General features: G+C 39.7%; 1 protein-coding gene across 5 annotated transcripts in view; it reads left to right on the top strand.

Annotated features, from left to right (window-relative positions):
• Window positions 1-25,931, top strand: part of LOC110980404 (protein phosphatase 3 catalytic subunit alpha-like) — a 75,775-nt gene that overhangs the window by 19,052 nt on the left and 30,792 nt on the right. For all 5 annotated transcript variants that reach the window (XR_015423339.1, XM_022237042.2, XM_022237044.2 and 2 more), the window contains exons 2-5: window positions 10,475-10,675; window positions 10,815-10,939; window positions 24,303-24,414; window positions 25,443-25,588. Coding sequence is in view for 4 of the 5 variants with exons in the window: in XM_022237042.2 (XP_022092734.2) it covers window positions 10,475-10,675; window positions 10,815-10,939; window positions 24,303-24,414; window positions 25,443-25,588 (584 nt within the window). In the remaining variant the exon portion in view is untranslated. The remainder of the gene's footprint in view (window positions 1-10,474; window positions 10,676-10,814; window positions 10,940-24,302; window positions 24,415-25,442; window positions 25,589-25,931) is intronic.

The raw sequence follows: 25,931 nt of genomic DNA, 5'->3' as shown, positions 1-25,931 counted from the left end.
GGCCCTACAGTAGTGCTGGATCCGATAAAGCCAATATTCGTCTGATGGGATTGCACCTTGGTAGTTAAAAGAAAAGTTTGATGACAAAAGTTTCCCAAAACGAAAATCATTTTGTACGATCTGTTTTTAATTTTCAAATCTTGAAATGACAAAGCACTGATGTCCTTATCATAATTGGAGTGGTGGAGAATGCACACAGATCTTTGCAGCTCTCTCCACTTTACCCCTTACTTTTCTTTCCTGTTTACACTGGGCACCCACGCTGACCGCGTTCACCCGCTCTGGCTAATTTGGTCTGCAGATGTCGCTGATGGGATCCGCTGGTTTCTATGTATAGCACAGTACTGCCCTGGCAAATGACACTTGTACCCACACTTTGTTGATTTGGAGGAAACATGTCCATGAGTGTTGCGCTGGGGCATAGTTACTCACATCAGGCTGGGGGTGGTGTTTTTAGCTCCTTGTTCACTTTTTTTAAGGGGAGTGCTGCTTATTGTGAGCATTTAGTGTGACCTTATTAAAATGACTGTGTGTAAAGTACATGTAGGAGGCATTGGCTGTGTCAACTCTATCAGGCTGCACATTTCTATGTCCAGTAAAAATTCTGTTTGAACTTGTCTTTATTCCAAGGGGAGTGCTGTCTGTTTATTCTCACAGGTTTTTTTTTTTTAAATTGATCTTTGGACTTGTAAAAAGACCATGTTCTGGTAAGCAGTACAAATCATTTGCAAATGATGCACAGGCATCAGCATTTGCATAGTCTCACTTAGTTGTGGGAAGCGGCCATAGTATTCTGTAATTTTAAGACGTCAAGACTTGTGGTACAAAAATAATATCGCACCTAGGGCCTGGCCATTGTGAAATACATGTAATACCATCTTCAAGCGGTTAAAAAGTCATTGTTCTCATGAGGAAAAATATCAGCTACTTGCCCTTCCCAGATGCTTCTTTCTCTGGGAATAAAAGATGTAGTGACTGTTGTCTTCACCAGGAACAGTGTACATTCAGCTGCAATCTGTGCCTTTTTTCCGGGATAACTTTGAGTAACTTGCACTTCTTTACTGATATCTGATACATGTACATTGGGTGTAGCCAGGTCTCTTTGTTGAATTTTGATCTACATGTGTACTCAAGTAATAAACACCCACCCAGCTGAAGTAGGCTGTTGTACATGCACATGTCATCTGATGGCAACAGTACTGCTGAGGTTGACATAATCAGAGTGTATGTTTATGTGTTTTTACAGAGAGAAATTAGACATGATGTGCTGTACCCAAGATACCCAGGAAACTCTTGGAGCGGCAGTCCAGAGTGTTAGGAGGTTTGGCAGTGGCCCAAGTTAGACTGTGTATAGGCCTTTTTACCCTAGACAAATCCTGGGGTTGACGTAGGGTTGAAAACTAGCAGCGATTCACACTTAAAAATTTTTAACCATGAACCAACCCCAAGATTGACTTCAACCCGGGTTGAACTCAACCGTGCTGCAAACCAGGGTTGAGATTTTTCAGCCAGGGTTGAAAATTATTTGTGCTCATATCTGGGTTGCACTCACCCCAATAAGCTCAATTCACATGAAACATGTGTGAAACAATGGGTTGAATGCAGGGTTGAAAAAAACAATTTTCAACTCAGGGCAGCCATGGGCTCACCCAGAGTTGAGAGACTATAATGTTAAAAGGCCTTATATGGTGTAAGGTTTATGGTATCCACAGTGCACTACTGCCTCATGCAGAGAAATATAGAAACATCCATACATGTAGCTGACCTTCTGTCCAAGGCTTACAGGATGCTCTCTCTCTTTCCACATCTCTGTTGGTTGTCAGCGGTTACGCATCTCCTCCTCCAGTAGAGGAGTGCATTGGCCATCAAGGGCATGTCCCACCCAGCAGGACTGAGACTGAATAAATATACCCCCCATCTCTGTTGCCCTGTGGCTTTGATTATTGACAAGTCATATCTAGTTACAGTCTGTTCTGGTTGACTGGTGTCAGTGGTCAGAGAAAGCAGCTGACTTGTATTTAGCTTATGATTAACCTTGGTTTATCTATTTTTAATGGTGACAAACCACTCATTAACAATTATGCAGAACTTAGACTCAAATTACCTTTGATATCAATAGCTTATTTTTTCATTACCATGATAAAGGCATAGGTTTATATACAGTACACTTGTTATTTTGATAATTTTGATACTTCCATCATAGGGGCCGTTCAAAACTGGAACGATTCCACACTTTAAAAAAAAAACAAATAAAAAAGACTTGAAGGTACATGTACATTTACGTAGTTGGGTTCAGAAAGTGAAACACCATCTAGTCCTCATGTTTCCTTGGGGTGTATTCTAAACTAAAAAATTGATGTGAGCATGGAGGAGAGCAGTGGTAATGACAAGTGTGGTGTGATATATAATCAAGGGGGCTGATGTTGAAAGTCGCTGCTCAGTCTCTTGACTATCACTACTGTTTAAATTGCAAGCACGGTAGGCAGCATTGGCGTGCACCTGTGCCATTGTGCATGGAATACTAATAATACTGATAGTGTTCTGCCCAGTTATCATTTGTGCTTGTTGCTGTCGGTACACCATTCTGATTATAGTGTGATGGGACCAGTGATGCCGTCTGCCATAAGAGATTAATTTCTGTCTGAATTAGCACCATCTCTTCTAAAGAGGAGGTACAAGAATAGCTTTGATCAGTAGTGGGAAATATCCTTTTGTCAGGAATGCTTACATCATTATCTTTTCTCCATCGTGTACATGCACGTTGATGGTTGTGGGAAAATTAAGTGAATATTTAAGAGTATTTAATAAAATTTTTTCTGTTGTCAGCTTCTTTAGCAATGCATTTATGTGAAAGTGGGTGCTTTCTACAGCATAAAATCAATTGGCATACGTATAGTCATATTTTTCATTGTGTCTGGCAGCATTTAATGTTATTTCTCCAGGGCACCTGTTCCGGTACATTATTACAGACTCATTGATTGCCCCTGGGCTACACAATAAAAGGAGTAGGGGCTGCTACCAAGCAGTATGATGTGTTCAGGCAAGATTATTTAAAATGTAGGGCCAGCATTCTAATTAACTTCAAACTACTTGCGCATGAGTTGTAGCACTTCCAGAGCATAGGCTTGGGTGGAACTAAACTGAAGGGAATTGCAAATTTAAAAAATGAGATTTTTATTCTCTCTCTTAGCCTCAAAATGTACATGTCCTGATCCACTTACTTTATGTGATGACACCATTGTACATTATGCATATTCATAAGCCTATCTGCAAATGTAGGTAAAAACAATACTGTACTCTACCTAGAAGTACACAATATGCCATTCACACAAATTTCAGCTCTTCTGATCAGGAGAGTTTCATGTCATTTTAAGTGTGTCAGTGCCAATAAAAATGTGAAAACAAACATTTACGCAAAAACAAATTAACCAAGCAAAATAAATACATCACACCTTACTAGTCACGGTTGAAGTGTACACCTAAATAGTAGTCTTACATGTACATATGTTATCTTGCTTTGTTATATCTGAAGTTGTATGTCAGCTTGACCTAGTTTCCATGTTGCCTTGGACCTTCTTGCCATGTGAAAGCACTCTTTGAAAACATCCACAATACGATGTATTCAACGTGCTGTAAAATCCATGGGCTTGACTGTTATTTCATCAGTGATTCTATTGTACAAAGTCATACTTCAGTGGTTTGCTTAGGTATACATAAGCACGATCATTCACAGTCTTCCATGCCTACACATATGTAAATATTGAGTTGTGCTGTTAGAATAACAAAGCATTTCTGCTGGTAATGCTAGCCAAATCCTGGTGCTGTTGAGAGCATGTGTTACTATGGTGATCTGGACTGTTCCTGAGTGCTGTGTTTGCTGTCTGAAGTTGGTGTTTTCCCCTTTTCATTCTTTGTGATCAGAATCACACAGAGTTTCCCTTTTTTCAACTTTACTGTGTCAATTCTTTTTTGTCAGGTTTTTCAACCTGTGTCATAGGTCATGACCATATGCTACCTTTCCCTGAATGCAAGGACATGGTAAAAAGATCATGCTTGGGGAAAAGTGACTCTTTGAAAGAAACAAACAACCACTTAGTTCTTTTTAAAATTATCCAGAGTAAGAACAGGTGTGTAACTAATTGTGAGTGCTGTCCATCAATGTGCATACAACTCCTACTACTCACAGCAGTACAGTAAGCCTGTTCGATATGACAATATTTCATGATATTTCGATATGATGTTGATATTGGATATCGTGTCGTCCGTAAAAACACATCAGGATATCGTGCAAATCGATATGCCGAAAATTAAGCTCCAAACTACGTACTTTACATGCATATAGGGAAGTCAATGCACCACGTGTTGAGCCCTGCATGCATTACTACATTTAGGCCACACAAATACTCCATTGAAAACCTCAAACCACAAAGTCACTGTTAGCCCCAAACAGCTGCAAGGGTCTTCAAAGTATTAGGGGGCAGAACGAAACCAACAGACTGTACGCATGTGTAATGTATTGTACATGTACATGTACTGTAAACTCCAGCTACATGTAAGTCATCTCTCTCACTTGGGACTCAAGGTTATCATACCGCGCCCGCGTGCCCCACATGTACATGGCCGTTTTCCAATACTCAACTTCGTCTCCGTCTCCAAAACAATTTCCCGATTGTGGGCCTGAAGTATTTCAATTAAATAGAAGAACTGTAATGTTTGGCTCTTATGCATCTTACTTGATGTTTTGTACCACTATCAACTTAATATTGCGCTTACAACTTCAAAGTCAGGTAGAAAAAAAAAACAGTTGAAGCCTGAACGAAGTCGAGTATTGGAAAATGGCCTACATGTTAAGTTGTTCAATAAAGCGACCCCCAAAATGGACAGAGTGCATGCGTGTAGCCAAAGAGGGGTCCCTGATATTGGTGTACTCAACCACGTGCATGCATCAGTCAAGCAGTGTGGGGCTTGATGCTTCTAGGTAACCCCAGCGAAGGAAACCGATACTGAAGCGCGATATTTTTATTGCCGACTTATAAGAAGGATTTTTTGTGGTCTTGTAGAAAAGGGACCGAGTGAAACATGCCGACTTATGAGAAATAAATGACAACTTAGAAATGAGGTGAGGATGTCAGTACCAGTAGCCCCTCTAGTAACACGCATGTGGTCTGTCCATTTTGGAGGTTGCCTTATTGAACTAACTTTACCACGAATGTGTCGGTACTGTGCCATGATATGATATATGATAATTTTATGTCCACAATTTCCATATTGAAATTTGCTTTCCGCCAGCATATAAGAGTTCTAAATGTAGAAATAATATGTAGGCCTGTACATTGGATTTTTTTTTTGTTTTTTTTTAATGTGGCACTGGAGACATGGTGATTTTGGTCGTGTTTATTTTATGAATGGAAAATGACGTCATTATTGCGATATTTTTTCATGATATCGCGATATGAAAAGAACTGAATATTGAACAGGCTTACAGTACAGACCCAATTAATTAATTAAATCTATGCCATCGAACAGTACCTGATTGCATTTCAATATCCAATTGAATGTACAGGAAAGGTGGATTGGAAGCGTCAGTCTTGTTGAACCTTTGGAAAGAAGTAAGGGTTGGAAGCCACAGTCTCATTGTGATAGACTAGAAACTTTGAAGAAAGAAAAGGGTAGGGAACGGAATTGATGAAAATGGCGATGTGAGTCATGATCTTATTAAAGTCGGACACCTGGCCGCAAGCAGATAATGTGATGCATGCACTGGGGTGAGACTTGTCTACATCAGTGTATGTCTCGGCAGAAACTAAAGAGGCGTCTTGCGATCTTTATGTGCGTGAAGTCGAGTTTTCAAGCCGAATCAGAAGCTTTTATTTCCCTAGGAATTAACAGCACAATTCTAATGAATTGTAATACCAGATGAATGTGGCAGACATTCTCCAATAGTTAATGGGACTTCCTTGTCTTCCTGACCATTAACCACATACAGTACATGTACATCACTGGATCCAGATTGCTAATAAATACAGCTGCAATGCAGAACTGACACCACACCATTATCTTATCGTTTTTTACAGAGCTTTGGTAATTACATGTATATGTAGCACATAGTTCGGGGGACATGAAAAGATAGATTGTTTCAGATAAGAAAATGAAACAAAAGCCACATGTAACCAGGCAGAAAAGTTCAAAGTCCTTTTGCACCTTTCAAAGAATTAGTTGTGATGTTTCTTTCTGGAGTTTGTAGTCGGGCAAAACATTGTAAATAAGGATGAGGTTGTACATGTACCTTTACTGGGACATTGTTGGTAGTTCAATACGCTAGTTTCTGTAAAGGACCTGTCTATGTCATTGTGTGGTCTATTCATGACAGCCAATGAAGAACTTCACAGTGGTAGTTTTCTGAGCCAGTCCCTCACAAGTCACATACTAATGGTTCTTGGGGGAAGACATTAGCCTCTTTTCCTGTCCCTGCAGCTGCTGCAGTACTGGGTCAGAATCTGGCCTTGTAAAATGGCAAGGGCCCTTTTCCCACACTGTGTACACTCTGCTTAAAGGGGCTTGTATGGAGACTGTAATTTTATAGAGTTTCCCTGAGGTTTTGGTAAGTATAAAGTTGACTTGTATTGTGACACAATTTAGTGTAATGAAGTTTTAAAGAAATGCACTCTAAAATTGTTGCTTGATTTTAATATGCAAGTGGACCACAAATTTCAAAATTTTTGAATCTTGTCTTAAATTGCTTTTGAACACAAAAAAGATAATGTAAACTTTTTTGAACAACAAAGACATCTTAGTATAGTATTTGAGCACATATCAAAAAATATTTGCACATGTAAAAAGTATTTTTCCGGTTTGGTAATATACATGATAAACATCGATAAATGTTTCTTCCTATATCTTCTTGATATCTTATTGATACAACCAACCATCACACTCTTAAGGATTTTGCCCACTAAAGCTGCTTTTTGGTGTAGAAGTGTTGGCCAAAGGTCAAATTTTCATTGACTCAAGTCCTCTTACATGTACATACCGTGTGCATTTTTGAGAGTTTTTCCATCATCCATCCTTGCCGTCTTGTCCAAACTTAAGTGAATTATTTTAAATTAACTGAAAAAGCATGATACTTGAAGTTAAATTCACTATTCTTGAAAAAGGCAAAATCCTATAATCCACCTGTATTGAGTGCTTTGTAATGTATTTCATTCAACAAACCCAACAATGGCAACATTCCCAAATCCTCCAGTTTCAGTATGATTTTACATATACCTCAGGCGGTAAGGGTTGAAAATCGTTTTTCACAATTTTTTCACAGAATTTGTTCCAACCAAACTTGATAAGCACTCACTTGTGCATTAAAATCTTTTTCATTTCATGAAATCATTTTTATATCTTGAGAGTTTGATATCTCTTCATGGCACAAAATTGAAAGTTTCATCCAAACTTTCTTAAAGGTCAACAATTCAAAAAGTGAGTTTCGCTAAGTCTTCTGTCTCAAATAACAAATCATTTCATGGACACATACCCATCCAAATGAAATAAGTAGAGGCCATATGTCACTTTCAGTTTGACTTCATCCCTGAGACAGATCAATAGTTGCTTAATACTAATGTGTACATATTGGCCACGGAAGATGACATTCACTATAATCGACGCTTAAAGTACAAAGTGGTTTTCTGTCTACTCAGGGATCAATAAGCCACCGGAAACCAGTGAAATGTTGCACCCGGTATCTCGTGCAAGTGTTTAGACTGGTCACTTGAAAATCGGTCTGAAATTTATTTAAACATGCATTGCATTAATTTATCAGTCTTTTTGATCCACAGCTATAAATAACAAATATGTGGGCAGCAGGGCGCCATTGTAACAACACTGATTGCATCAAGAGAACATCAACGGGTGGGAAGGAACAGAGATTGTATGGTTGAATGATACCGTATGTCAAGTGGTGTCATTCTTCTGTGACATAAATACCCTATTTTTTTTTAGAGAAGGATGAAAATGATTCTGTTACCTTGGACTTCTGACTGGTTGGATCAGTTATACATGTATGTACATGTGTGAAAACTCGCAATTTTTTGATGTTGTTTCTGTTTTTTGGGTTTTTTGTTATGGATAGCCATACTGTAGAAGACACAGATTTCAACATCATGCCTGAGAACCAGACTTTCATGTGAGATTGTGGATCGAGTTAGGATTGGGAGTGTCATCATATTGAGCGTGTGTAAAGAAACTTAATGCTTATAGTCTATTTACACATTAAAAAAACCAATTTCAGTTGTGACCACTTGTACACCATGATAATGAAATGTTCTGTTGCATTATAACATCAAACAGTGTGTAACATTTTGAATTAACATTCTAGGATATTACATTTAACAGACTTTTTTGTTCTACATTTCCAACAAAATTCCCCATATAAAGAAAACTGGATATAAAACATTTGGTTCGATGTTTAAATCTGCTTGAATCCTTGGGTGAAAGCTCTGATGGTTACTAAGGTTTCAGTGAATACAATTCACACCATCACTGGGTCCTCTTCTGATCCAAATCAATTTTCATCCTGGCACTGTTTCATACATTGAAATAGTGTACCTCTGTAAAGGGGAGCACTGTCACTGTCCATGCGCCGTCTGTCCAAATACCAGTCTTTGTCTGTCCAAATACAAGTCGTTGTACAGCCAAGGAATGGAAACTAACATGTACATGTACCCAATTGCCTTCAGCAGAGACAACCTCAGTGTAAACATGGTGAAAGCTACTCCACATCAACTCTGAGTGAGATTAGGGGCGGTTAACACATTCCCAGATAAAAGGGGGGTGAGAGCTAGATGTGAGGTCTGCTTGTCAGTATTCTTGATCTCTCAGGCTTAGACATGTTCAGATGTCTAGATCAATTGTTAGATAGCCTCTGGTGTAGATGTAGTCACGAATGGGAATTGGTAAGGAAGAAAAGGTAATATGCTTACATATGTACATGTAGGTCATTCTAAATTTTTTTGGGGGGTACAGTTTAATATCCAATGGAGCTTCTTTATTAGTGCAGCGTGTGTGTTAAGAAAATTTCTAAAATAGGTGAGAAGTCATGAATTTGTAGTGTCTGTAAAATAGACAGTAATTACTCCTTTTCTCCTCAGTCCAAGCTCTGTTATCAGACCCTACCTGGTCCCTCCATGTTAATAAGCTAGCCCCTCCCAGTTTTTCGCCCCCCCACTATTATGAGGTGTTAATGCCCCTTTTCTTTCTACCCTTTTGTTAGGGGGGCTCAGTCTTTGTGTCAAATATGCTTGTTGTAAGGATTAGGGTATTGTTGAGTGGTAGCCTTGAGGCCTAATGTAATTGAATAGTCTTGGCTTCTGAAGTAAGTTGATAGCTGACAAGCATAGGTGACAAAAGATGGGGTTACAACTACAGTTGTGAACAAGTGTGTTGCCCACAACACTGAACAAGTTTGTGGTCTTAGACTTGACACCATCAAGTGAGCATTGCTCTTTTCCTTTGAACACCATTTTCACTATCTGTCCTTGTACTGCTCTAAGAGGTCTTTCAGATCCTTACTATTGTGATAGTCCTGTTTTCAGGATACCAAATGCCTTCATATCCTTGACATCTGATACAGTTTTAGAATGGAGCTACCTGCCATACAAGTTTGGTATAAACTAGGCATTCTACTCCTAATCTGTAGATTACTGTGCTTTCATTGCGATATAAAGACTCGCCAAACCTGTACACTGTATGTACATAAGTGAGACACTAACACACAATCTTGTACTAGAAGATGTCCTCTCACCAAGTTTAAAACCAAAGGTAGATCAGCAAAAGATATGTTTTTCAAGATTTGAATCTTCAACCTCTTAAATACTGTTCTGTCTCTGGTGACTGAGCTCTCCAATTCTATGTTAACAGGCTTCCAGTTTGTTCAAGTCCTCGAGGTTTATTTGATATAGTAGAATTTTGCTTATTTTAATGTAAATTGCAAACATGATGCCATAGGTGTCCACTTGCGGTTGAGATTGCTAGGATTTCTATGTTGAATTGTATCTATCCTGCCTTGAATTCATGGGCCTCAGACACACAGGAATCACCTGCTCCGTCAAACTTTACCAATGTGATGATTTCACCTGTTTCCTATCTGCAGGCCTATAATTACAGTAGGTTTGTAACAGTGTAAACTTGTAGTCAGGTGCAAGTGATTCAGTGACTCATTCCATTCAGGTCAGTACAGCATGTGCAGGGAACATGACTAAAATGGCTAGTATTTCTCAATACTGTTATATTTATTGTAGTTCTTGTTCCCCATGGATCTCTGAATTTGCAGGTTGTTACTGATACCCACAGGAAATCATATGGAAGCCTGCAGAGAAGCATTTATCACTTGCAGACGGATTACCATGACTAAAATCTGTGAATCTCTGACTTTTGCATTTTCTTACTCTGAGTTGCCGTTCACAGTGGTTATCCTTTTTTTTCCCTGAAGGTGTACCGTACCCGCCCACACGGAGGCTGCCTATGAAAGAAGTCTTTGATGCCCAGGGTTTTCCTCGACCAGACGTTTTAAAGCAACATTTTGTCTTAGAGGGACGCTTACAAGAAGATGTAGCACTTAGAATAATCAACAAGGGGGCAGAACTATTAAGAAGAGAATCAACAATGCTAGAAATAGAGGCACCAGTTACAGGTTGGTTCTTGATATCCACTGCATGTATAAATGTCTTTTGTAATTTCATAAATGTCTAGGTCTTAGGTTTACTCCAACTGGCTTATTAAGAAGAAGTTTGGACCTGCTGAAAGCTAATGATGGCTTGTTTGATTTTCAGTATGTGGAGATATTCATGGCCAATTCTACGACTTAATGAAGTTGTTTGAAGTTGGTGGAAATCCCGCATCAACACGCTACCTGTTCCTAGGCGACTATGTCGATAGAGGATACTTTAGTATAGAGGTGAGTCTCTCAGTTCTTTAACATAAAAACAACATAAGTCAACCTTTGTGGGAACTAAAGACAAAAGATCAAAATTCAGAAAGTGGGTAAACATGGAAACTAAATCTGACATAAGGACAACAGGCACTCAGTAATAGCCACTGACAAACAGATGAATGAATGTGACAACAAATGAGCCAGACAGACCAACAAACAGACAATGTGACTGTCAAGCAGACAGACGAATGAAGCACACTGCGATTCAAAGTAACTCCTCGATAGGTGTCTGGAAGTCTAACTGCAGATGATGAAAAGAGCATACATGTACATATGCTGAGGACTTCAATGATTGGTTTCTTAAAAGTAGGCATACCCACATGGCCGATTCATTTCTTGCTGTCAGTTCGTCCACCCAAGTGCCAGACAGTTAATGAATTTTTCTGGCAAGTGTATCCGAAGGGTCATTGCCCTCTGTCTGTTCCTTGTACTGGCACACTGCTCCATACAGTTGTGGAGAATTTCTCCAGGGCTTGCCATTTCAAATTAATTGTAGGTGATCCCTGAGTCTTCCCTGGGTCATGCATAGATTCCAGGGTACCTACCTGCACAGTTCTACAAGGCCATTTCCCTAAGCCAGCTCTCAGATTCCAGGTTTGGCTTCAAGCTTGGGATTTCATAAGTTAGGGGCTAACTTTAGATAAGTTTTCTGTATGTTAGTCAGACATTGTTAAGTTTAGGTCACTTTCTGCTGTTGAACCAAGTTCTGTAATGAGAGAGTACAGTTTCCAGCATTGTATTTCATTTTGAACATGAAATTTGAGGTTGGAAGCAAACTAAGACGAAGCTGATTGTTGAGAAACACCTCCGGATTTCATTCTGCCACCTCTCAGTAGTCAAAGGTCAGTGGAGGTCAAGACCTTGCCTGGAAATGGGTGGAAGAAATCATAATCTGTTGAAATGTTGGTTTTTTGTAGTCTTTCAAAAAGGTTTTTCACTGGAAAGCAAAATACAGAGAAATGCAACAGCATATTGGCCAAATACTACATTTTGTCATTACTACTCTGACGTTTTTGTTATGCTATCACAGAGTTCAAGTAGACCATATTTTTGCAATTTTCTTAAAACCTTGTGGCCAAGAAGAGAATACAAAAGTCTTTCTGGAATTTTTCATCCATGGAATGACTTGGAGGTGTTCTCATTCAGGGATGACAGATGTAACAACCTTGGCAATCTGCGTCCGATCTTTTGGAATGGGTGGTTTCATTGGATGTGAGATGCTGTTGTTGGGGGAGGGGGGGATTTCTGCCAAACCAATACCTCCTGTGTGAAATCTTAAACCCATGTCATTCAGCCCACTTCTCTTACCTGAGTGCACTTAGAGTGATTGCTATCACAACGCATGCAGGTGTGACTTTTAGTTGTTACTATTCACTATTTAAGAACTTTGGACTTAGAAAAAAGTGTCATATCTCAGTGGATTTTGGGTTGTATTGTTCCTGTGTGGTGATTTCATTTTAACACTGCCCTGGTACTGCAATGAAGAAGACCTGATGCTGTTGAGAGATATCTGAGGTAGCAATCGGAGGTGACTATCAAATTGTAGGGTACCTGACCCAGAGGTGTTGATGTGTAAAGGGACTATCTTGTGGAACCACATGAACTTGAGGATTAGTGTCTTGTTGAAACAGGAACTGGCTTGTTGGTTGTCACAAAGAGGTTATCTCATTGTAGTTGAGAGGAGTCCAGAGAGGAGAACCTTATTGGTGGTTGCCAATTCCTCCAGACCAAAGGGACTGATTGTTTTATTGTTGATGTCCGGGAACTCTGGAGTGGAGACAAATCCTGTGTTTGATACATTGTATCTCTTTAGCTTTCCAGTAGGAATCAGTCTGTTTTGGTCTGCCAGTATAGTAAGATCAAAATCACTTATTCCATGAATATGAATCATTGGTGTATATGTACAGCTAGTTGTGTCCATGTCCATGAACATGTACATGTCCATGTACATATAATTTATGCATGTGTTGGTGAACTTTCATCAACCTGTATATATGATGCAAGTAAAAACAAAAAAGCAGACAGTGAAATGGAAATATGTTGGAACGGTTCCACAAAAACATGTGGTTGGTGCTGTGATAATGCTTTGCTGTATTTAATACATTTTATGCCAAGAGTGACTGATGCTAAATTTTTGGGTTTGAGAAAGCCGCATATTCTTAGGAACTTCTGCCGTCTCACTCTCAGGGAAGTCAAAAGTGAGATCAATTATTTTTTGTAAATGAGACACCACCTAATTGTTCTGTCTGGTAGACTAACAAGCAGATTACCGTTCTCTTTTTTTCATGAATATTTCTTCCATTTGTTGGTCAGTGAGACTACCCAGAGCTTTACTCCCTTGGCTGTTAAGAGCTTTCAATATATTGAACCAGTTCAAACAAGTTGGTCATGCTCTTTGTATCCAAGATTAAAGTCAAAATATCGTCACCTTTTAATCTTGAGGGAGAAGAGCCCATTGCCTGCCTTCCTGCAGATATTATCCCCCTAGGGACAAGTCCCATTTTCAAAAGGCTTCCACTTTTTGTCTGAGCATAATAGACAGGCCTGATAATAGATCACTCTCGCTAAAGAGTCTTCAGTCTTAGCAGCTCGTGTGCAGTATAACTTGTAATTGCATTGCACTCCACTCTCTGTCTTGGTTTTCCATCGTTTTAAAGAAAGAAGGATACAATTTTTAAGTTTATAATTTCTGTCACTGTGCCTCAAAAGAGGTTGGTTGTCGAGACGACTGGCTGCCTGTGTCATTGCTGTGGACCAGTGGTGAGTCCGAGTTCAGCCTGGGTTTAATGAGGTTATGATGAATGCCTGAGTGATGGACGCGACGCTCATAATGTAGTCTGCTGACAAGGCTTGGAGCAAAATGGAGTATATGCAGTAAGACTACTTGCCTTGTAGAACGTACCCATGCAGTGGTAATGCTGCATCAGTAATCGTATTGCATAATGAATGCTCTAGGAGGTGCATTATTAAGGTTGCTCCATGAATAGCACAAGTGGGGGAATTAATTTACAAAATTGAACTGTCTACTGCTTTTCATTTTTTTTTTCAAGTATGATTTCCAATAAGTAAGCCCTGACTTGTTACATTGGCACAAGGTGACCCCAAAACATTGTTCTTAAATATAAATTATCAGTATTCCTGGTGAAAATTTTTTAGATATCTTCAGTTTTAGATTCACCCAGTGATTATTAAGCTTTCTGTTCCCCAATTCATATTAAATAAGAAATCCATTTAAAACAAAACCGAAAAGTGATATATAGTTAGAAATAATTACAATGGAAGTGGTAAGCTCATGTAAAAACTGAAACTAACTTGTTTTATTTTTGTTGACTTTCTGAGAAGGTCTGAGAAAGTTTTGTTTCTTTTTTTTTCTTTGAAATATTTCCTTGAAGTGCTGAGTGAGCATTGCGGAGGTCAATAAATACCTGCATTTGTTCCTCTCCTTCCTAGTTTATGCAGCCTTATGAAAAAATGGCCTCATGAATCAGGCTAGGGTTGTCAAGTGAATTATGGCATTGTGATACTATAATGCTGTGGGTGCTGTGTGATTTAGCATTCCATATCGATTAATATTCAGTGATTCAACCCCCCCTTACAAAGGAATTGTCATAAGGAAGATGTGAGAACTCTCAGTGTGTGAATGGGGATAAAGATGAGACATGGGACCAATTGTGCTGAGGCATATTTTTACTGAGAATAGAAAACTTTGTGCCACAGTGCCAGATAATGTGATCACCATCAGCTTCAGATGACATGCAGTGTACTGATGACTTGCTCTCACATGAGTTCCGGCATATAATCTAAGCACTTAAGATTGAAGCAATATTTCTTGGTAAGCGCTAAGCAGCACAGACATTGAGACTTTTAGACAGTTGCGCTTGCTGATTGACACACAGTAAATGTTCCAGTCTTGGAAGTTTGACTTGAACTTCCTCACTAAGTTGCTTTAGCTGTGTTCCCATTGGACTTTTTTGACTTAACTTACTGCGACTTTACTGTAGAATTACAAAATTAAATCCAATGAGAATACATGGTAAACTAACGTCCCTGTCAACTTACCGTTATCGCGATGTAAAACTAACAGGCCAAAAAGGGTTGCAGAAGATTTCCGTGCTGTCACGGTAAGTTAGCAGGGATACAAAAAGTCCAATGGGAACAGTTCCCATACAATGTAGATTGATGGTGACCACGCTAAACATACGAACCAGACAACTTCCTACACAGAGAAAATGGTTGTATGGTTCGCAGTCTCCAACTCTGTGCGTGAACAGTATAGCAGCATGCCGTGCACACATGTGAATGTGTTTTTGGGCAATCGTGGACGTTCCTATTGTCCTCTTTTGTTCATACTTCAACTTTTTTGGAAGGCCTCTAATATGTTTTGTACACTTTTGGCAATGGTGGACATATCGGGAATCGTGGACGGTCATTAATTCATTAGTTTAACATCCACGATTGTTTAGAAACATCAGTGTACAATGAAGCGTGCCCAGATAAAGCTATACACACATTGTGTATGGGGCTTTTCCTGTACAGGTTCATCGTTTTTGTGACAGATTTGGCCGAATTTGATTGATTTTGTCTTAGTTTTTGTCAGATTTTGCCGATTTTGTCACGATTTGTACAGTGCAGGCAATATAATCAGCTAGTCTTATTAGGTCTAATAACCCAGCGAATAAACATTCCATTACAGTAAAAAAGTCCACGTGGGAATGCGCGGTAGATTGACACAAAGGAATGTCGCGATAAGTTTCCGCACACCCGCGGAAGAAAAAGTCCACTGGGAACATGGCTTTAGTCTGTTCTCCATAAAGAAAACATTTGATCTGTTACAAAGACGATGTATGCACCGTGCTCATGCTCAATGATTTGTATTTACACAAGGTCAGATTTGTGTGAATTTAGTAGACGTGTGATCATGAGAACTGAAAACAGTGCATCCTGTTTATCAATTGTAGTGCGATCAACAATTGATATGTTACCACCAGTACTCACACTCGGCCATATCCTGCCACTCCACATTTGCATCTTCGTATTAGTTGCTAGGCAAGCAAGGGACTCTGTATCATTGTTCAAAGGGTCTCCTCTTCTGCAGATCAGACCAGTTTTAAGTCCAAGAAGGGGAGGAGGGATTTGGAGGAAAATGGAGCCATTTCTCTCAGGAGCTATGTACAGTAATTCCTTATTGATTGTCTTCTCATTTGAAGCCAGGGTTAGGGAGATACATGTGCTTACAATTGAGAGAGGTTTGTTTTGCTATCCGTTTGTGTTGTGGTTACTTATTAATTACCTCCCTGAGGTCAACCTGTTTTGGCTCGTGTTATATTCACAGTGTGAATGTTCAATGTACCAGTACATGTATGTATATGTATCCTGAAAAGCTGAGCTAAACCTACGGCCATCTATAGACTCTGGCAGAATGTTGAATACCAGGCTGACATTTAAACTCGTTGGGATTGATCGGTGGCCATAATGCCAAATCTTTTCCGGCTGGGGCAGTCAAAAATTGATTGAGTGTTGGATATATCACTTTCAGATCAATTTGGAGATTTTATGTGCCAAGCTGTCACCAATTTGATGGTGGTGGATTTGTTGTCCCTTACACAGTGTTCGAGAACTTGTAGGTGAATGATTGTTGTCAGATGTACAGCAACACAAAAGGCAACTATTTTGGTACCACATTACCACAACCTGTTTGATCATCTTACTGCTGATTTCAACAATTGTTCCATTTCCCTGTGATGTTGCTCATCAATGTTGAGCAGATGACATAAGTGTCTATTCTTTCAGAAATTCAGCTTCATCATTAAATCAGGGAGATTGAAACACTCCTAATAAAACTCAGATTGTTGCAGACAAAGTTTTGGACATTATGGCAAAAAGAAATCCCCTACATTCACCGTCGGGCGATCTAAGATGTGTCTGAGTGCACATGGGTAGGGATTTTTTTGTATAAAAGGCAAGGACGTTTAAAAGCATCACACCTTTCCTTGTGTGAAGCTAGGCATGAACAGGTTGTCTCCCTCACACAGACCCTGTAAGCCTTCTGTCTGTCTCTCCCTTGAAGAAGCTAATAGAATCACCTCACTGAGGGGAAAATCCAGTTTCCTCTTTGTGAGGTTGGGGCCTGTCCTGACAGATTATATCTTCCTCCCCTCACGCCATCTTTACAGCTGAAAGTTTTTCCCTTGCTTTCATTTCTATGTTGAGGACGTTTTTCCTTGGGCAGACATGTTAGATATCTCGGAGGATCATTGGATCTATTCTGAGCAAATGGTCAGGACAAAATGTCACAGGTTTGGGACTCCTTTTTAGGATGTAAGGTCTGGAGAAGTGTGGAATATACTCCGAATATGTCCCTTGAAGAGCTTGTGTGCACAAATTCTGTGTGAAGTAGCCTTTGCAACCCGTACTTTGCAATGTGTAAATCTAAACTTTTGTGACTTTCACATTAAAAACCTTCCTAAATTTTCATAAATTCTCCAGTTATCAGGAAACTAATGACACAGTCTTGAGACTTACATGTACAGGTACACTGTAAACTCCAAACAAACAGTCATCCTTCTGTGAAGCAAGAGTGAGTGAACTTTGCTTTCATGTACATTTCCCTTCCAGAAGACTTTATGGATCCGGGATTAATTTAAAGGACAAGAATACTAGAAAAGCAGCAAACATGGGAAACTAGTCAGCTCAATGTTTTGAATACAAACAGGGAAATGGATTTGCATTATTTGATGGCAGTGATGTTAGAGTGTCTCTTGCATGTTTCTGTTCATGTGTCTCTTGCGTGTTTCTGTACATGTGTAAGTGGTACATGTATTTGTCAGACCAAGAGAAGAGATCTGACTGTCAGAGGTAAATGGAATGTCACAAATACACGTATTGCATTAAGTGAAGTAATACGTAGTGAATTCTAGTGTTGAGTCTGCCGTCTGCTTTCGAAATGCTAGTGAAGCATGTACTGCTGTTCCTCCAAGGCTAAAGGCTAAGATGCAGAGACCTGCACAGAAATCATCCCTCCCCCAACCCTGACGCCACCATACCAACCTGCCGGGAGGTCTGTTAGTAATGAGTTGCCATGGCAACGTAGCAGCCTCTAACTCGGGGCAGCACGAATGTGCCGTTACGTGAAATAGAAGATTATATGTGTATGTATTGATTTGAATTCTCTGATGCTGGCTGCATGCCGACACAGAGTAGCAGGAAATAACAAAAACGATGTACATTGTACCGCGACAGGTTTGGGCATAGGAAATAAGAATGAATTTTTAATTAGTGCTGCAGAATTCTAGCTGTAACATGGGTAATGGGATGTTTCGTTTAGACTGGAAATTATAATGGTAATATTTCTTGTACATTTTCTATGTTGAATTTTGACAAGCCATACACAGTGATGTTAGTTTGGTTGGATCAATGATTTAGGACTCAACAGGCAAATGGTACATACACCATATTGTCTAAATTTAGATGTTGGTAAAAGCCGCATGGCATTCACTGCAAGGGATTTAAATTTGACATTTACCAAAATAGTGTCTTCAAAGTGAAAACAAAAATTAACACAGAATGCCCAAAGCACCATTGGAGCCATAAAAACTACAACTTGTCCAATTATGTGGATGTGATTCCAAAACAAAGGGAACTGACATGTTGGATGAGCCAAGCAACAAGCCAGTGCTTTTATGATTGGGATATCATTTCCATCGTCCCACACACAGCCCAAACTGTCATCGGCCATTAATATTTCATCTCTGATGGGGGTATTGCTTACCACCATCTTGTGGGCTAAGCCATTTAGCCTCAACCATTCAGGAAATAGGGGTGTGTTTGTACACAACAAATTAGGAAAACATGAAGTGGGAGGGGTATTATTCTTGGCTAAAAAGACCCAGGTGGGATTCCTACATTGTAAAATAAGGGTGTGAATATGATTGAGGTCACGTGTGCATGATATGCATTTAGCCTTGCTTGTACAAGTTTATTGATTCATGGTTTATGTGTTTTTGGAAACAGAAGTTTTGTAGAGTGGACAGTAAAATTGAAATTGAATATGTATTTTACCACGCCGGGTGATCTATTGTCTTGTGTTTGCTTTTGTTTTTGTGTTTTGCTTCTTTTTACAAAGGGCAATTGTAGTATTTTTGTTTTCTGTGATTTCAATATGTGCTCGTTCTGTGGCATTGTTCACTGATGACAGTATGCAAGATCTGACCTTATGACGAATGAAATGATTTGTGAGATCTCAGCAAAATTGCATTGTAGCAGTAATTTCTGTCAGGTGGGTTGTTTAAATCCCCCCAAAGCTGTGCTTGCCTAATACCCAGATGTTCACAGGGGAGCACCTTGCATATCTTGGAGTCTGTGGGGAACTACATGCAGCTACGTGTACATGTATATGCATCTGTGCATGTATAGGCCTAGTACCTGTTCTGGTGCAAACACACATACACACACACACAAGATGAAGCACTCAGTGCAAGTTGTGCTGATACTGCCCTGCAACTGATGACTAAAATGTTACACATCATTAACCAATTTTTTTGGACAGCACCCTGGCTGTCCTGCCAGGGACCCAGGAAAAGCAGAAATTGCTGGCATGGTTCATTTAACGCAGTTAGAATCCTTTTTAGATATCGCCATATATATTGGATATTTCATCAGAATGTCATTTTAACATGGACGTGTGGATATTGCAGGCTCAGAGTAAAGAAATGTAACCTGTGTGCTCTTGTAAAATTCAATTTGATTAGAAATGTTGTGCTTCCCGATGGGTACGCCAGTTAAATGGAGCATACCGGTAGGTGTGACATATATACCAGCTGGGTTGTGTGGAATTATACATTCTGCAGCCTGAGCATTGGGAGTGGCATAAATTAACGATTCTGTCTAGTAATTATGCATGCTCTTTGCTTTGAAGCATTGCCTGGTAGGCTGGTACTGGCTAAGATTGAGGTTGTTTATCTTAAACTGTGAAAATATGCACAGTTGAAGGGCATGTCCAGGCCCTGTATGGTTTTGTTGGGAGGGGAATAAATAGAAAATGTAGTAATTAACTCCCTATGCAAAGATGCAACAAAGTTGTCCTGTCAGTCAAATTCAGTCAAATGACCCCTTGTGTCTCTGTACTGTGGCAAATCAAGTGAAAATAATTTTTGACTGCGACTAATACAGCAAAAAGAGGGTTTAATGACAATTGATTTCCAGAAGTTGTGGGTTTTGTCAAATTTTGTTCTTATCTTCAAGATGTTATCTTCAAATCTTGCAAAATTTTTTGGAGAGTTTACAAAATATAAAACAATTTTTAGGGAAACTCAATTACGATAGCAAGTCTAAATATTTTTGCAACCCAGACATAATGTTTCCTGCAAACCCTCTGCATTTTACAGATAGTGTGTGGGAAAAAAATCTAGAGCATGGAAAAAGAACTTTTGTCGGAAAAGCTGACCCAGATTTGTATATTCACTGTGTATTTACATTTGTACCCCTTAGAGAGGGTTTTTCAGTCGGACATTGCCTGAGTATCTCCCACAGGGCTTTTGAATTGGCAATGCACTACCAACATGTTATTGGGAAAGAATGGGTATGAAATTGAACAAAGCAGTAAGGTTTGACTTGGTATCCTCTTTCAATTTCATGTTGATTCAAACTGACCTAGTCAACTTTTCAGTGAGATCTGTTTAGAAAATGGTGTTTAGAAATATAATTCCCAACTGTCAGCACAAGATTTATGAAAATGAAGTTCCAGAAATGAGTCAAAGTACCTACCCAGAGCTCAGATTTTGACTTGTTGAGGGCACTGCCATTTGGGCCTCAAGAGATGGGACACTGTTAAGGGGTACCGTGGCCAATAACGGGCAACAAGGCCAAAATTTCTACTAAGGAAAGGCACTGAGGCAAAGGTGTAACATATTCTGCCAAAAAAGGTTAGATAAACAAAAAGGGTGTTTTATGTGCTTGAGCTGTAATCACTATTTAAATATTTTATAACCCTTGACAAAGCATCATATTACCGGATGGAACAGGCATATTTTCTGACAAAGGATTTCTTAATGTAGAAAAATTAATTTGTAAAAAGAACTCCAGTGAATTTAATGATATATTAAACAAAGAGTACATGTTTCGTTTCAATTTTGACGCATGTTTTTCGACTGCATGGCGCGAGCTTACCAACCACATCCCCTGCATTGCAGGCAAGCCTTATCACGCAGTACGGCACCTCGGCATGGCACACCAGATCTACCAGCTCGGCTGGCCTAGCCGTATGTGTATCCATGTGGCATGAAGACAATCATGTACCGGTAGACCGCAACACAAAATAACATTCATATGAAAGTGAAGTCTGAAACCTACTGGAAATATAGGTATTTTTTCAAGGGGCACCACTGCCAGGAAGAATGGGGCACATGGCCAGTTTTGGCCGTGTGGACAAAGTGGAATTTTTCTGGGCACTGCGACCAGTTGTAAGGGCACTGACTGCTAAGGCCTTAGTGGCTGTGGTGAAATTTGAGCAGTGTGTACATGTATATATTCCATCATATTGGAAGATTTGTGCATTAGATTTGCACTCGCAAATGCCGATTCTGAGACATCTCCCAAAGACTTTGCTGTACCCTCCAGACCATGTACCAGTTTGAAAAGCAAGTGACATTGAAGTGGCTGTTAATCAACCCTTACTATGCTAAATCCAACAAGATGAATATGATGTTGCATACACTTGTGGGGGTTAGGGTTTTAAAAGCTCCTGGGAGTCAAGTTCACAACAGTTCCAAATACACAACTTGGTTGACCAAACCAAATATACATGATAAAGTGCATGTATGGGTTATGTGAACCTGCTCACATGTAAAACATCTGGCATTTGTGTTCCTGATAAAAGACAGGCCATCTATAAACAAGGGTTTATTGTGTATAGGGAAGTGTGTAACATATTTTTTCATTATTTTTTATTGTGCACTATGCCAGTAGTACACACTGATCATAAAGTGGTCACACTTGGTATAGAATGCGTTAACAGGATATGGATGGCTGAGAAGGCGTACGCTGAAATGATTTCATAAGCAGCGAATGCGTACACACGAGCACAAGACATTTTCAACAAGCAGGTCATGTGCGTTTGTATATGATTGCTGCTGTCGTGAGACACGTCAGCAGACATGAAACATCTTGCGGTGTGAAATTTGCACTGCAGAGTTGACGTGCAGGTAGTCAGTTTCCCTCCAGTTTGCAAGTTGTCCTGTATTTTGTTTATCAATTTGGAAAGGACATCAAAGCTTAAGGCTGAGATGGATGCAAAGGTTATGTGGTAAAGTGTTTACGTTCATATGCCAACACTGACTAGGGAATTAGGTATGAGCTTATGTGCATAGGCATCTTGCTTGAAGGAGTTTATTGACCTTTTTTTCATTTTATAGTTCAGTTCTTCAGAAGTTGTTTGTTCATGAGTTTTTAATTCATTTTGATTGGCCATTTTCTTTGGTAATGGTGTGTAACCTCCTGGGAGCTAATGGGCAAGTTGTAAAAACGTGTCACAGGGACTCCAATGCATGGAATTGGTCTGTGCTTCACGTTTATGGGCTGTTGGTTGCTGTGCATTTATAGGCATGCTCAAATTGATCAGGCTAATGATCAGTAATGAAATCATTGCCATGGAACTCAAGTACCCTTTGGAAGGGAGCTTGTATGGTCATTCGTGGTGATTCCAAATGTCAGTAACTGCAGAAATACAGGTTCATCTACATGCATCAGAAGGAGAAGGGGGAGGGAGAGATGGGGGTAATTGGCTTACTGACATGTGTGACAAGGCATTCTTAATTCATTCTCATGGACTGTTGGTTGATGTGAAATTGTTGGCACTCAGAAATTTACTCTGGACTGAAGTGCTTGATAGAGACTTGGGTACAGTTTATAAATTTTGTTGAGGTAAATAATTTATGCGGTTGGAGATACTGAGGCAAGAACTATCTGCAGTGCATTGTACAGTCAGACTGTTTGCCTCGTTCCCATGGAACAGCCATTTGTTAAGTCATTCAAGCTTATCTTCCATTAGTTGCTGCACATTTAAAGGTCCTGTACATGTACAGTTAAATAATGGCCATTGATAATGTTCATAAACTGGAACGCTCAGATGGAACTCTTTTACAGTACGTTGTTGGTTCTTAGGGACAGCCATTTTGCAACTGCAGTTACAGATGTATTCTGGTATTTATACACTGTAACATGTGGAGGGACCTGACTGAAATATACATGTATACTGGTTCTTATTTAATCATGCCGTCTGATTATCCGTTTTTAAAAAGTGTGCCAAAGAAATATCTTGTTGAGGGTCTCAGGATAAGTGTACAGTAATTCGTCGGTTTCACCACGAAGTGACCTGTGGGATAGTTTTGGTGCACCACGAAGTGACCTGTAGGATAGTTTTGGTGCACCACGAAGTGACCTGTGGGATAGTTTTGGTGCACCACGAAGTGACCTGTAGGATAGTTTTGGTGCACCACGAAGTGACCTGTGGGATAGTTTTGGTGCACCACGAAGTGACCTGTGGGATAGTTTTGGTGCACCACGAAGTGACCTGTAGGATAGTTTTGGTGCACCACGAAGTGACCTGTGGGATAGTTTTGGTGCACCACAAAGTGACCTGTGGGATAGTTTTGGTGCACCACGAAGTGACATGTAGGATAGTTTTGGTGCACCACGAAGTGACATGTAGGATAGTTTGGTGCACCACGAAGTGACCTGTGGGATAGTTTGGTGCACCACGAAGTGACCTGTGGGATAGTTTGGTGCACCACGAAGTGACCTGTGGGATAGTTTTGGTGCACCACGAAGTGACCTATGGGATAGATTTGGTGCACCACGAAGTGACCTGTAGGATAGTTTGGTGCACCACGAAGTGACCTGTGGGATAGGTTTGGTGCACCACGAAGTAACGTATTGTCCATAGACTTTGTACACATGATAGGACAGTTCGTGGTGTGTCAACTATCCATGATACGTCAGTTCATGATGCAACCAATGAATTGAACCCCGGACCATATTATGAAAGATAAGGCAGGTGATGTATTGGCAAAACATTACAGTGGTTTTCTTCGGCTAAGAATTAACTAAAGAGGCAGTTTTAACCCTAGCAGTCCTCAATCTTTTAATATCAATATGATTTTACACCCAAGGGGGTTAGGCTTTAGGATAAATTTATTCCTTTTCTTACTTGTATTACTAATAGATATGTGGCATCTCTATTCTTCCAATTCATGAAATCTCTCTGAAAAACTAACCCCCCAAATCATTATCTTGCTTGATCATTTCTTTTTTTTCTCTCTGTCCATCTATGCAGTGTGTGTTGTATCTTTGGGCGTTAAAGTTGCTGTACCGTGACACATTTTTCCTGTTACGAGGCAACCATGAGTGCCGGCATCTTACAGAGTATTTCACATTCAAGCAGGAGTGTAAGTAATGGCATAAGCTTACAAATGCTACGCCTGGTCCAATGCAATAATGTTCCTGTGGGGTAATTTTTTTTTAATGTCCTAAGATCATGAATATTCATGTATGGTAACCTTCAAGCTTACCTTTTCCTCTTTGATTGAGTTTGCTTTTGGAAAGAATAAACAAGTAGCTCCAAATTAAATATCTCCCGACTTACCTGGAAAAGCAAAACAGAGAATGTCCCTTTACTTTACTCTAACAGATTGGCCTTGATAAAGAACACATGGAGTGATATTGCTTTTAATGTACATGTAGGTAATGCAATATTGCTACAGTACTATGTGTCTATTCTGACAAACTTTGAGCTCACCTGCCATTGTGTAGGCAACTCGTTTTGGCTAGCCTTTCATGACAAGGATGGCAGCTTGTTTCTGACCTTCAGATGTTTTCATTTAATTTTCAGAAAATTTCATATGGCAGGCAGACGGAGTAATGGATTCCTTGAAATGCACGCCCAGTCACAGCATTGGCATTGAGTGTGCTCATAAGGGCAAATATCAGGCCCCATTCATGGCCAGAAGTGATATCTTCTCGCTTAAACTATCCTGTGGATAAACTAACAGAATTTATTATTATTTAAAATTCAACTTGGTAGACAGTAGAGAAATTTTTAGAAGCAGCCAGATTGAAGAATATTTTCCAGCTCCAGATGTGTAGCATTGAGTCACCAAATCATTTAACAGCAAATTTACCTTTTTTTAGTTGATATCCAAAGTTGTTACTAGTCATATGATCCCAGCAAGTTACTTACATGTATAGACATGTTGTGCATTTACAGTGTCTGCATCAGGAAGCATGGAGTATAAAGTCAAGTTCTACTTGAGGCTTGCTCAACTGTCTTGGTTCTTGGAAAAAGAAAATTTTATACATTGCTTCAAACATGAAATCTTGCAGAAGTTGGAGCCACCAAAATGTGCATGCATAAATTTATAACTCTGTGTGTATTCATGTCAGTGTCATTTGGTTCCTTCTCTTGTTACATTTGCAGGTAAAATTAAATATACAGAGAGAGTGTACAATGCGTGTATGGAAGCATTTGACTGCCTGCCCCTTGCAGCTCTTATGAATCAACAATTCCTGTGCGTGCACGGAGGGCTATCACCTGAAATACATACACTGGAGGATATCAGAAATGTGAGCTTTAGTCTTCACCTTCTGGGGGGTGTCAAGGACCACCTTGTGTGGTGCCACAAATAGGCACAACTCTGATAAAATGTGCCCATGTATGCTCGTGGCCATTTCTTAGTCTTCATGTAGCTTTGTTACACCATACCACAACTTACCAAAGGACTTCAGTACAATTTATGATGAGTCATGGTAGCAGTGAACTCTCAGGGATAAGGAAATACAATCTGTGGTGATGCTGTGAATATGAAATGATCAGGGTTCCCCTGGCCTGCAAAAGTCATGAAAAAGTCAGTGAAATTTGTGTTAGTTTCCCAGGTCTGGAAAAGCCATGGAATTTTGTAAAAAATCA

This window comes from Acanthaster planci, linkage group LG19 (genome assembly GCF_054643075.1).
Source record: "Acanthaster planci isolate LZ-2023a linkage group LG19, COTS_SCS, whole genome shotgun sequence".
Lineage (NCBI taxonomy): Eukaryota > Metazoa > Echinodermata > Asteroidea > Valvatida > Acanthasteridae > Acanthaster > Acanthaster planci.
The sequence above is the reverse complement of the archived record's forward strand: the minus strand, read 5'-3'. Positions and strand labels throughout refer to the sequence as shown.